The sequence below is a fragment of the Bombyx mandarina genome, chromosome 01 (genome assembly GCF_030267445.1).
Source record: "Bombyx mandarina strain Sakado chromosome 01, ASM3026744v2".
In the NCBI taxonomy this organism is placed as follows: Eukaryota; Metazoa; Arthropoda; class Insecta; order Lepidoptera; family Bombycidae; genus Bombyx; species Bombyx mandarina.
In genome coordinates, this window is record NC_143208.1 from 11184888 (window position 1) to 11198095 (window position 13208).

The 13208-nt window shown below is 38.2% G+C and overlaps 1 protein-coding gene across 1 annotated transcript; it reads right to left on the reverse strand.

The window, feature by feature from the left end:
* Positions 1-449: 449 nt before the first annotated feature.
* Positions 450-11538, reverse strand: LOC114246920 (uncharacterized). The gene is made up of 4 exons (XM_089730085.1): positions 10779-11538; positions 2161-2427; positions 898-1041; positions 450-759 (listed from the first exon to the last, which is right to left on the reverse strand). The coding sequence occupies exons 1-4, from the start codon at positions 11536-11538 to the stop codon at positions 563-565; spliced, it is 1368 nt and encodes a 455-aa protein (XP_089586211.1). The 3' UTR covers positions 450-562.
* Between the last annotated feature and the right edge of the window lie 1670 nt (positions 11539-13208).

The following is a 13208-nucleotide window of genomic DNA, read 5'->3' on the forward strand; positions in this document are numbered from 1 at the left end:
TTTTATGGGATATAAACATTTTTTATTGCATAGATGGTTGGACGAGTTCACAGCCCACCTGGTGTTAAGTGGTTACCGGAGCCCATTGACATCTACAACGTATATGCGGCCACCTACCTTGAGATACGAGTTCTAAGGTCTCAGTATTGTAAAAAGGCTGCCCCGCCCTTCAAACCGAAACGAATTACTGCTTCGCGGCTGAAATAGGCAGCGTGGTGGTACATGGTAATCTAACAACTCAACAAAAAATTAATACATCCTTGATTTGTCCCTATTCTAACTCTCCCTGGTTTTCTCGGTGTCAATTAACTTCGGTAACCTCTATCGCCAAATTAACACGCTCGTCTTTGAATATTTTCAGCTATCACAATAGGATCCTAACGGTACGTTGTAGGCCGTCAATAACGGTGCGAGTGAGTTTGTGCTGGAATATAAATGATAAAAAGTCCTTTAAGGAACTGATAAAATATTTATACATAGAGAAATTACAAATTATTCAATAACAACATTATAATATTAAAAATCACTACGGCAACCATTAAATTTTATGAACATTAGTATGTTATGAATTAGGCAACTTTTCATCGATCCAATCTTTAATAATCTTAATGCCTCGTCTATTCAACGAGTGCCCCAATCTTTCTTGAACGAAAAAACTTCCCTGAATTCCAAGACTTTTCAACTTCTGATATGTTTCCTCTCCCCATTTCAGGGGTACTAAATCGTCCTGGTTACCATGAATTTGCAGCAAGGGTGGATCTGAAATTTTACAATTTTTCAACTAAAACATTTTGGACCAGCACCACCCACTGGGTCATTGACGAAAGGTCGCAACAAATCCGTTCCTCCATCTATCTACACAAAATTATTCGATCTTTTCAATTTAATTTTACTTACATGTTACACCTGTGTTATTTTTCAATTCATCATAAACGGCTGAATTATAATTTAAGAAGGAGCTGAATGCAAACACCCCAGCCAGTTTTCTATCCCATCTGTAGCCAGTGTGAAAAGCCAGTGCACCTCCCATGGAAAATCCACCTGAAACATAAATTATAAAATGACAACTAGCTGGAAAAACTTTGAAATATGTCAAGTCCCAATTATATATATTACTGACTCTTCTCCACTACATTACTGTCTTGCAGCAGAAATAGCATGGTAAAAGGCCTCTGCTCATGTTCTGTGCCTTTTTTAAATATGTGCTTCTGAGGTTTTAGATCTGTATTCGAATCATGCAGTTACACAGTAAAAATAATTTTGTGTGTGGTGTTTTGGAAAACCATCTAAACGATTTGATTGTAATTTACAAAACTTTCAATAATATTGGGCAATATCTTGCCTAGCATTTAAAATGTAAGATAGAACATACTATACAATACTTTGGAAAGTAAAAATGTAATGGAGAACTTAAAAAAGGAAACATTTCAATAAGATGACTCAAAATATGAAACACAGAGACTGAACTACATAAATTTGTCCTGAGGGTTTCAATAAAAGTTTTTCATTCAAGAAGGCCATCAAGGGCAATTTCAGATTTTCATGATATTACTACCGATTGGCAATGAAGTGTCACTAATAAGAAGAATAGACAAGAAATTTAGGTCTTGCTCTTTTCCAAAAGTTTCCACATTGCATTATTTTATGCATAAATGGAACTAGTACAAGTCATCTTTAAACATTGACAAAGAATCTGTTCAGTATTGTTGTTGTATGGAGCAATATTCTAAGCTTACAGTTTTGTTTGTCACATAACTATATAATAAGCCTTCACTATTAAGGTACTTTTAATTTTTATTTTAAACTCAAATTATAGAGTTAACTTCTCTTGTGTTCATGAAAAAGAAACAAAATAATATTATTATTTGAATAAAATCAAGATTGTAATAATTTTACATGACTAGAGTAGATCATGTGAGCATGCTTGAATGGCTTTAATGAAACCATTTTATATGTCTATCACACAAAAAAATCCTACCTTTGGTGGTATAAATATGTATCCTTATTGGATTTTTGTATGATATTAGGATAAAAATCAAAGCAGGTTTTGTTTATCTCTTTCTTGGTCCCAGAAGGAAGATGAGCGTACAGCCCATCTGATGGTAAGTACTGTCAGTCATGGACATCAGCAATTGGGTTGTATTAATACTAAAAACTTACCAACTATAATCCTATCACTGGGTATTCCAGCATCATTTTCAGTTTTTATAAGATTCTTTACTTCAGTTTCAATTCTGGCTAATGAGTCCAGTTTTTCAGGAACATCTGGTGTAATATTAGCTCTATCAAACCAAACATTGCTCATCATACCACCGGCAGGCGTGTATGGCTGCAAGGGTGCAGTCGGAAACAAAACTTTCACATGTGGAAAAGAAAACTGTTCAACCATTAATCTAACCCATTCTTTGATATCAGCCCCTGTGGATCCTGAAATAGGAAAATTCATTGTTTAGATTTATATTTTGTTTTATGTTGACCCTTATGGCATTAATTGAAAACAGTTACTATATTTATATTGGTCTATAACCGATTTAAATATTTTTAAAATACTCAGTGTAGTTTTAGTAATTAATTGACATTTTAACACTTTTCAAGATTTTGACATCGGTAGCACAATAACAGCAGAACTATTGCCTCAAGAAATTTTAACCTATGACATGGTACTACTTTCATCTTTCTATCAATGTCACCCATCCAATTATTAGATTATAGAAATCTTAGAAAACTACGACATAAAACATGTTTGAACTTTATACACTGCATTGATCACATGCATGATGCTGATTGGGCATGATGATATTTGCTGATGCAGGATGATTAGTATAGAAGCATGAAACGATGATTCTCCTGATGTCATACCCCATCTGTCATATACTCCAGAGACTGTCCAATTATTATTTATTATACTTGATGGCACATGGGCTTGGCTAGTAGTTTCACTCAAATGCAGACATTGAATAATGGCTTAATTCATGGATAGCCTCAAAAAAACAATACTACAGTAAGCGGTTTACTGGTGGTAGGATCTCTTGTGAGTCCGCGAGGGTAGGTATCACCACCCTGCCTATTTCTTCCGTGAAGCAGTAAGGCTGTTTGAAGGGTGGAGCAGCCGTTGTAACTATACTGAGACCTTAGAACTTATATCTCAAGGTGGGTGGCGCATTTACGTCGTAGACGACTGTCTGGTGTAGTGGTAAGTGACATGGTCACTACACAGGAGGGTCGCGGGTTCGAATCCCGCCAAGGAAAGATAATTGTATGATATATATAAATGTCTTTTCCAGGGTTATGGATGTATATTAAATATATGTATGTGTATAATAAAAATCTTACATTTATTTCCGTTATCTGGTACCTGTAACACAAGTTCTTTACGAACTTATCACGGGACTAGTTAACGTGGCGTGATTGTTAGTAAATATTTATTTATTTATTATTTATTTAAAAAAAGATGTCTATGGGTTCCAGTAACCACTTAACACCAGGTGGGCCGTGAGTTCGTCCACCCAACTAAGCAACAAAAAAAAATCAGCCTTACAACACGGTACTTTTATAACACATATTAATATGCAATTTCAGTCCCTCATCGAACATGGGTATTCCACCATAATATAACACAGGGATTTTACGTTATACATAATTTTATATTGTGAAATTTCTAATCAATTTCACATACCTTTGCACATTGTGTCAATTGTGTTGTTAAAAAATAAAGTTAATTTATAAAATTTTTGTTCCTAGTTTTTGAATTGTGAAAACATTGGTTATATTGCTTCGATCAATAATACTACTTGTATTATATTTGTACATAGCACATTCATAGTAATCTGTCATAGTAGTCATACAAGCGTATGACCCCATATAATTACGGTCATAAGGTCATAAGTACGGTCATACGCTTGTATGACCCTATATAATTATGCGATATGTGAAAATACTCTTATGATGCGGAACCAATCTACCGTGTTATATGGGAATTACTGTATTTCAAAGTATTCAATCTCTGCCAGGATGATGGAAAAGATGTGGCTAGTAATGGCCAATATTTTGAATAGTTAGTTTGTAAGCATTTTTTTGCAATTAAGTTACATTTTTATTAAAAAGTTGCAAAATTCATTTCAAATCTTATAATAGTACATTGTGCACTAAGGGAGAAAAGTTGAACATTTCCTTCCGTGTGTAAATGGCTGGAGAAAAATCCAAATTTTCGCCCGCAGTGCACATACTAGTTTTTCTCCTACTATGCCGAACCTTCGTGGAGTACCGAGCCGGGGTCCAGGGGCGATGCCCTGGCTGGGGGTAGGGGGGGCGGAGCCCCCGTACAGATAAAAAAAGCAATTTAACTGTTTTTTTAATTTTTAAATACTACTAATTGAATAAGAACTGTCTGATGAACTCATCTTTGTTTAATATTTCACTATAAAATTTTATTGCCTTTTGTTTATTTCACTTTTACACTAAACACAATATTGCAAATTACCCGAGCACAACAATGGCGGAGAATTTTAGGTGCGTGAGAGCAAACGTAGAACTAACGCGCATGCGCACTTGTACCCAAAAAAGTTACACTTTCTTCCCTGTACAACGGGAGGAAAAGTTACACTTTCTTCCCGGTAGAGCGGGACGAAAACCTAACTTTCGGCATAGGTAGGAGAAAATAAAAATATTTTCTGGTAACGATAGTTTTTAATGTTAAAAATTTATATGATTATTTTACTTTTATTGATTCATAAACACAAAATTTTTTGGTACCTACTTTCAGAAATTTCATAAAGATGCTATGTCTAGGCACTGAGATGTTTAACTTGTTACTCAAGACATTGTAGCAAATTGACCAAATTAAGGTATATTATTATGATCTTAAGAGCCAGTAGAAAAGGCAAATTATTACTTTTAATTGACAGTAAACAAAAATTTGCATCCAAAGGTTCAAATCATTTCATTCTTAAATGTTTTATTAAGAAATATCTGACTAAAAGGCAATTTAGAAACTTAAAACGTACCAGATCCGTGAAAAAATATAACTGTAGCGGTCTGTTTGGCACCACTGTGCTTGGTTATGTGAAGAGCTCCTAGCTTAGACATTTTATTAAAATTGATGGTTATTGAAGTTTCAGGTAAATATGTACGTATTTATCAAATGTAATTTGGAATAGATCGTTCTTTTTTTTGGTCGTATTTGATTAAATTGTAAGTAGGATAAATAAATAAAACGAGTATAGTGGCTTCCTATAACCTATCCAATTTCATCAAAGTTTATCACGATATAAAAACCTAAATTCCTGCTAAATCGCCGAACTTTGATTGTTTGATACACTATAAAACTTAAAAAGTAACATTAGTCTATTATAATATTTTTAAACTAAAAAATAATAAGGCCTTAATTTATTTAGAGTTAAAATTGAAAAACATTGCATAGATTATGGAAAGCTTAGACCACAGACTGGTTTAGTAGCTAGTTACTACACTTACTAAGTTACTATACCTACGCCTAGACAATTATTGTCATTTATACCCAATTCAATTTCTACCCAACTCATTAGCAGTAGTGATGTGTTGAGTAAGACAGACGCGGATACTGAGAACGTTGTACATATTTTCGAAAATATTAATATTATTTTCTAATATAGATTACTGACAATATGCAAGCTTTCCAATGCGCTTGTTTACAAAAATGGCAATGTAAGAAACGTTTTTAAGCTGGCTACAGAGATCGAACTAAGCACCACTCTTTACGGTAAGCTGTCGACGCAATAATGTGATCGCAAATATCTATTGAAACGATAGTCAAAATAATACACTACTTTTGTCTTCTACGTTTGTGGATACCAGCCATGGAGTTATTAAGTTAAAGTACTAACTCTATGGTACCAGCATAGAGATGGCACAGTCAAACTACTGAATACCGCCCAGAACTTTTTTTCAAAAAGTAAATTTCATACAGCTGTGGAGAAAACAGGGAGGTGTGTTAGATATATTATGGGTGGTAAATGGAGTGGAGCAAAAAGTAACGAGAAAACTTACTATGGACGAGCAATGCTAAAAAGAATATAACGATACCAACTCAAACAATCCTTTAGAACCCTACGTGGACAAGTAGTTCAGTTCAAATACCTGTAAACGGTAACATGCCTATTATCGGTAAATTTTTCCTTGTCATATTTAATAAGGGAGTCACTTTTCGGTAATTTTTTTCAAACTTCAAGAAATGTGTATCATCATAATGAGGAATAACAGAGATCGAATTCAAAACTTAAATTCTTATACAAGTAGATACGGTTTATTACTAATACCTCGTTATATTTTTATTTCTAATAGTGTATTAGGGATAAATGGATGTAACTTAAATTTAAACTGTCTCAATGTAAAGGCGGATTAATTAATATAAGGAGAGCATTTCGATTACGTGTGGTGACGGCGCCGTGTGGTGACGGCATTAGAATACTTTTGTCACCACCCCCATTACCATCCCAGGGGAGTCGTAAGAGGCGACAAAAGGGAAAGCATAACACACAATATTTACTAGTGTGAGAGAAGGAAAACTCGAAATTGAACCCTGTACCAACCCGTCTAGCCAGCGTGGTACCAGTAGGCTAATAAACCTCCAAAATGATTGCACACCGCAGAACCAGGCCCCTAGTTCCCGGCGGCCCCGCTATTCCTGGTTACGGTAGCGGCCATGGTAACGGCGGGGCAAGGGGTGCTAAGAATCCCCGGCAGAGATCCGGCTACCACCCCCCTTCACAACGACAACTGGCCCTGGTGACATACAACGTGCGCACTTTGAGGTTGGACGAGAAGCTAATAGAGCTGGAAGAAGAAATGAACAAGTTGCGCTGGGACGTTATTGGTTTATCGGAGATCCGAAGAGAGGGGGAGGATACGAAAACCTTACAGTCCGGCCACTTGTTCTACTACCGGGAGGGAGAACAGAAGTTCCAAGGTGGTGTTGGGTTTATCGTCCACAAATCTCTCATAAACAACATTGTGGCCATCGAAAGTGTGTCGAGTAGGGTAGTATACCTTATCCTCAAAATCTCAAAGCGGTATTCGCTGAAGATTGTACAGGTATACGCCCCATCGACGTCACATCCAGACGATGAAGTGGAAGCTACGTATGAGGACATTAGTAGGGCCATACGTAACTCCCAATCACATTTTACCGTTGTTATGGGAGATTTCAATGCAAAACTGGGCCGTAGAGGCGATGATGAGTTGAAAGTGGGGCCATTTGGATTTGGGCAGCGGAATCCCAGAGGACAGATGCTGGCGGACTTTATGGAGAAGGAAGGACTCTTTATGATGAATTCTTTCTTCAAGAAGCCGCCACAACGGAAATGGACCTGGTTGAGTCCCGACGGTGTAACAAGAAATGAAATTGACTTCTTCATGAGCACCAACAAACAGATATTCAACGATGTCTCTGTGATCAACAGTGTTAAAACAGGAAGTGATCACCGAATCGTCAGAGGCATGTTGAATATCAATGTCAGACTGGAAAGATCGCGTCTAATGAAGTCAACGCTTCGACCGTCGAATGCACAAATCCGAAACCCCGAGAGCTTTCAACTCGAATTGGCTAATCGCTTCGAATGGCTAAACAGCTGCGCATCAGTGGACGATGTAAACAGCAGGCTGGTAGAGACTGTCCGTACGGTAGGGTCCAAAATTTTCAAAACCCACCGTAAGAATAGACCTCAGAAACTATCCCACCGCACCCGAAACCTCATGGCTAGTCGACGTTTGATGACGCTCCAAACTTCGGAGGACGCTGAGTCATATAGGCAACTCAATAGACATATCATGAAGTCCTTGCGACACGACCTACGCTCCTTTAATACTCAGCGTATCAAAGAGACGATTGAGCGAAACCAAGGCTCTAAAGTGTTCGCAAGAGACGCTTCTATTGGGCAAAGCCAGCTGACGAAGCTGAAGACCGAAGATGGACGTGTAACGTCGAATAAGTCAGAGGTCCTGCGGGAGATAGAGAGGTTCTACGGGCAGCTGTTTACCTCGGTCTCAGCTGAACCGCAAGGTTTAGCTGCAGACCCTAGAGCCAAGCTAACCCGACACTACACCGAAGACATCCCGGACATCAGCCTGTACGAGATTAGGATGGCTCTCAAACAGCTTAAGAATAACAAGGCGCCGGGCGAGGATAGAATTACTACGGAGCTTCTGAAAGCGGGCGGGACGCCGGTACTGAAAGTCCTTCAGAAGCTCTTCAATTCCTCTTTGCTCGATGGAAAACCGCCACAGGCATGGAACAGGGGTGTTGTGATCCTGTTCTTCAAAAAAGGTGACAAAACCTTATTGAAGAACTATAGGCCCATAGCACTGCTGAGCCATGTCTACAAGCTGTTCTCGAGAGTCATCACGAAGCGTCTCGAACGCAGGTTTGATGACTTCCAGCCTACCGAACAAGCCGGTTTCCGAAAAGGCTACAGTACCATAGACCACATACATACGCTGCGGCAGATTGTACAGAAGACCGAAGAGTACAATCGGCCATTATGCTTAGCGTTTGTGGACTATGAGAAAGCCTTTGATTCCGTCGAAACATGGGCGGTCCTTAGATCTCTCCAGCGGTGCCGTATTGACCACTGGTACATCGAAGTATTGAAGTGTTTGTATAATAACGCCACCATGTCAGTCCGAGTACAGGAGCATTGCACGAAGGAAATCCCTGTAAAGAGAGGAGTGAGACAGGGAGATGTGATATCTCCGAAACTGTTTATCACTGCTCTGGAGGATTCCTTCAAGCTTCTGGAATGGCAAGGACTTGGCATCAATATTAACGGCGAATACATCACTCATCTTCGGTTTGCCGATGACATCGTGGTCATGGCAGAGTCGCTGGAAGATTTAGGGCGTATGCTCGGTGACCTCAGTAGGGTTTCTCAACAAGTGGGTCTTAAAATGAACATGGACAAAACAAAAATCATGTACAATGTCCATGTTGCACCCACCATAGTTACTGTTGGGAGCTCTACTCTTGAAGTTGTTGACGAATATATATACCTAGGACAGGCAGTCCGATTAGGTAGGTCCAACTTTGAGAGAGAGGTCAGTAGACGGATCCAACTCGGCTGGGCAGCGTTCGGTAAACTGCACAACGTCTTCTCGTCCAAAATACCTCAGTGCCTTAAGACAAAAGTGTACAACCAATGTGTGTTACCAGTGATGACTTACGGCTCGGAGACGTGGTGCTTCACTAGGGATCTTTTTAGAAGGCTCAAAGTCACGCAGCGAGCTATGGAGAGGGCTATGCTCGGCATTTCTCTACGTGATCGAATCCGAAATGAGGAGATCCGTAGAAGAACGAAGGTTGCTGACATAGCCCGTAGAATTAGTGAACTGAAGTGGCAATGGGCCGGCCACATAGCACGAAGAGAGGACGGTCGATGGGGCAGAAAGATCCTGGAGTGGCGACCACGTACTGGCAAGCGCAGTGTGGGACGGCCACCTACTAGATGGACCGACGACCTAGTAAAAAGCGCTGGATCTCGTTGGATACAGGTGGCAATGGACCGGTCGCACTGGAAATCTATTGGAGAGGCCTATGTTCAGCAGTGGACGGCGATAGGCTGAAATGATGATGATGATGATGATGATGATTTCGATTACGTATAATAATAATATGATGAATCTCTACTGAGTCCTCTCTGTTTATTTATACTGTAGTTGTTCTCGACCCAATTAAAAACAATGTTAAAACTATGTATTTAGATGGTATGCATAAAGTAATTTGATATCACACACTTAATACAAAGAATATAATTTATTTGTATAAGATTCAAAAAAATGAAGTCAATAAATAGCTTATATTCCACAAGCCACCCTCTTTTTACTGTTGCAATACATTTTCATTGCTTTTGAAAGCTAACCGAATAGTAATACTGATTATCATCAGTTTTGGAAATTATCGTCAACATTAAGTAAATTTATTGATTTATTTATTAGAAGTGTTTCACGTTCTTCTAATGAAAGCTGGAATGATGCAGGCTCTTTTGAAAATAAAGCCTGATGTGACGTCGTATTTTCTTTTAATCTATGATTATGGCTTCTTAATATAGTTTCAATACCACCACCAACGATGTAAGCATTAGGGGCAGGTGTTCGATCTATAGGTATTTTGAAACGTAAGCTACGAGAAAGTGGACCATGGTGGACTGCTATGTTTTTTTTTGAATAATTTGTTACATCATAATATCCAGGTCCTGGGGTTTTAACATTCCCAAATATCGATATCCAATTCCTCCACGGCATAAAACGGCCTTCTGAAGAAAAAAATGGTGCCATTTGCTGCAGCGGCAACGATCTACATAACATTTTATTAACTACTGGTCCTAAATCTGCTGGGCTGGGCTCATCCTTTTTTTTTACCAATGGCTTAAATCGAACAGTCTTTGATTTGAAATTTGATGAGAGCTGTGGGACGTTTGACTTTAATTCATTTGTTTCATCGTCAATAGCTGACTCGTTTTCTTGATCACCTTCAAATTGATCTTTGAATCTGCTTGCAGAGGAACCAAATGGCACAGCTGTGCATTTTGTAAAATTACACGAAATTGGTTTTGGAGAATAAGTGGCTGCACAAGGGCCATCATCTTTTCGGGGCTTAAATCTATCAGCCCTAACATTGAAAGGAGCTGGGTTTGGAAGTTTTGCATGACAAACAACATTATTTTCAATCAAGTCAAAATCCCTACGTAAAGAGTGATCTGCTGGTCCAGGCCTTATTTCAGTGCTTGATTTACAAAACCTAACACACTTACCAAATGTTATATTTTGTTCTCCCGCTTTAATCTCTTTTGGATCATAATCAGTTGGTCCTGGCCTCCCTTCAATTATGTTTCTTTCCTGAATCATTTCGATAAAACGAAGTTGTTTTGATTTTTTACGTTTGTGAAATCTAAACTGCTCAGCACAAAGTTTCGTTTTATCTGGTTCTTTTTCGTTATCATAGTATCCAGGTCCAGGGCTCTCGTCAATTGAGTATTTTAAGCGTGGAGAAGTCCATTTACTCCATTTCCATCCTCTATAAAAATCAGTTGAAAAACCATTGAAGCCAGTAGTATTATTATTGATACTTTTTGATACAGGTGGTTCTGATTGATAATCAGCACTTACTGCGGATTGTAGTGTGAGGCCTTTAAATATACGTTTTGGAATTTTCCCTTGGCATTTTATACTGTCGACCAATTCTGGTTTCATTGAACAAGTACAAACATTATCTACTCCGCAGTTGCAAAGAAACTCTTCTACCAAATCAAATTTGGTATAGCTTTCATATGGAAAACGTGGCTGTCGTGACATCATACTTGGGCAATTTGGTATTTTTTTCCTGTATTCAGGATTATAAATGGCGTGCGTCCATAATTTCTTTTCATTGCGAATATTTCGTGGAGTAGATGAATTAAATGCTATTTTGTTCCATTTTTTAGTATCAGTATCACTTATCTGATAAGCTCCAGGATCCAGAAGTGTAACGTATTTTGGGGCCTCAGGAAACCGGCTTTCCAAGTTGAAGGCCATTTATGGAAAAAGTAGTCTAGGTGACAACCAAGGAAATGAAATATTTAAACAGAATGAAGAAATTCGATATAATCAAAGAGTTTTCGCAGATACATAGTATTCTAAAATATAAAAAATAAATAAACGTAAATGGTGTAAATCAACATCAATAACAGTAATTTTGACTCTGTCATTTTTGTAAGTTCCGTTTTGCTTTAGAGTTTAGCAGGAGAGAGAGTGTTACCTTTTTACTAGATCGAGGGCTGAAAGTAGGCTGAAACGCCTATTTATTATAAGCGATATTTCGTTTAATACATACGTTTAACAATTTCGTTTAATTTCGTTTAATTATTTCGTTTACATTTAATTTTGTAATTAAGGGTCATATTTGGTATTAGCATCAACAATTCGATGTTTTGAATTGAAATTCAATTACGTTTACCCGATTCAAATAGTTGAAGAAGTTTTTTGTCATGCTATTTTTTCAAATTTTAAATTTTAAATGACTCTCTTGTAATGTAGCAAAACCGTTGCTTAAGCCAAATAGTATTTCACCCCTCAATATGAAGTAAACAACAAAAGGAAAAGCTACTGAGCCGGTGTGCTTGGTAAATCGATTATTGGATTGTTGTTTAAACGAGTATGTGAACTTATTTGGAAAACCATCCTAACCAAGTTAATGCGATTCGTAGCTACATAGTTAATTTGTACGTCGGCACAGTAGCTGTAAATAAAGTTTTTTGATTGCCGTAATAATGATATATTAGAAAAAAATAATAAAAAAATCAAGAAATATGCTGAAATGAAAAAACACAGGCTATTGACCCGCTCTTCTTGATCGCTAACAATGTTGGTTCATTTTGAGATATCCTAGGAGCTATTTTACTACAATCAATAAATGGATATTTGGCTTCTATTGTCATCGATTGTAATCTTAATTCTCTTTTTAAAGTGATTCTAATAATAGCATATTTTTGCTGCATTAGTGGTTAATGTAAAAAGAAATGGTAGTACCTAGCACTTATGTAGTATCTCTTTTTTTCTTTATCTTTTCCCTACCTATTCGCTGGTAGCCTAATGGGCTATTCCAGCTGCGCCCGGGTGGCTAGGTGAGCTCACGGGTTGAACCTGAGAGAATTTGCTAACACTAGCCCTAGCAAGAGCAGTGCTTCACAGAATCTACCAATGGAACGGAATCACTACCCCCTGAGAAGATTCGGGGAGAAACTCAGCGGGCTGTATCTATGGGTTAGTTCGCTCGTCGTAATCGACGAGTTCGACGAGGACGGTGACTGGTGCTTGAGAGATCTAAAAGCACCGATAGTGGATCTGAAGAATCTGAAATGACTTCTTGGTAACCGTACTCGTCGAACTCGTTAAAGCATTCGACATAATACTACTATCAATACTACTAGTATATAACATCAGTCCGCTGGGTTTTTGCCAGGTCTTCTCACGGGTTGCGATTCCGATCTGGTACTTGATGCATTCACGAAGTAGCTGGCCCAAAGATGTCGGGTTTCTTTCGGCGGCGATTGGGCGGTTGTTGACAAATCCCACCACTTTGAGGTGACTGTGACCTCGTCTATCTGTCCTGTAGAAACTGGTAAAGGCCTTCGAGACACTAGTAGTCCATCCATCTTCAAACAGAACTATCAATACGAACAGCCCACAATTTTCTATTATACTAT

What these genes read in the sequence shown, in the direction of transcription:
- LOC114246920 (XM_089730085.1), bottom strand. Translation starts at nt 11,538, where the DNA reads ATGGCCTTCAACTTGGAAAGCCGGTTTCCTGAGGCCCCAAAATACGTT. An exon ending in AGAACAAAATATAACATTTG is followed by an intron (nt 2,428 to 10,778) that starts GTAAGTGTGTTA and finishes TTCCTATTTCAG; the next exon opens with GATCCACAGGGGCTGATATC. An exon ending in AAATAACACAGGTGTAACAT is followed by an intron (nt 760 to 897) that starts GTAAGTAAAATT and finishes GTAAAATTTCAG; the next exon opens with ATCCACCCTTGCTGCAAATT.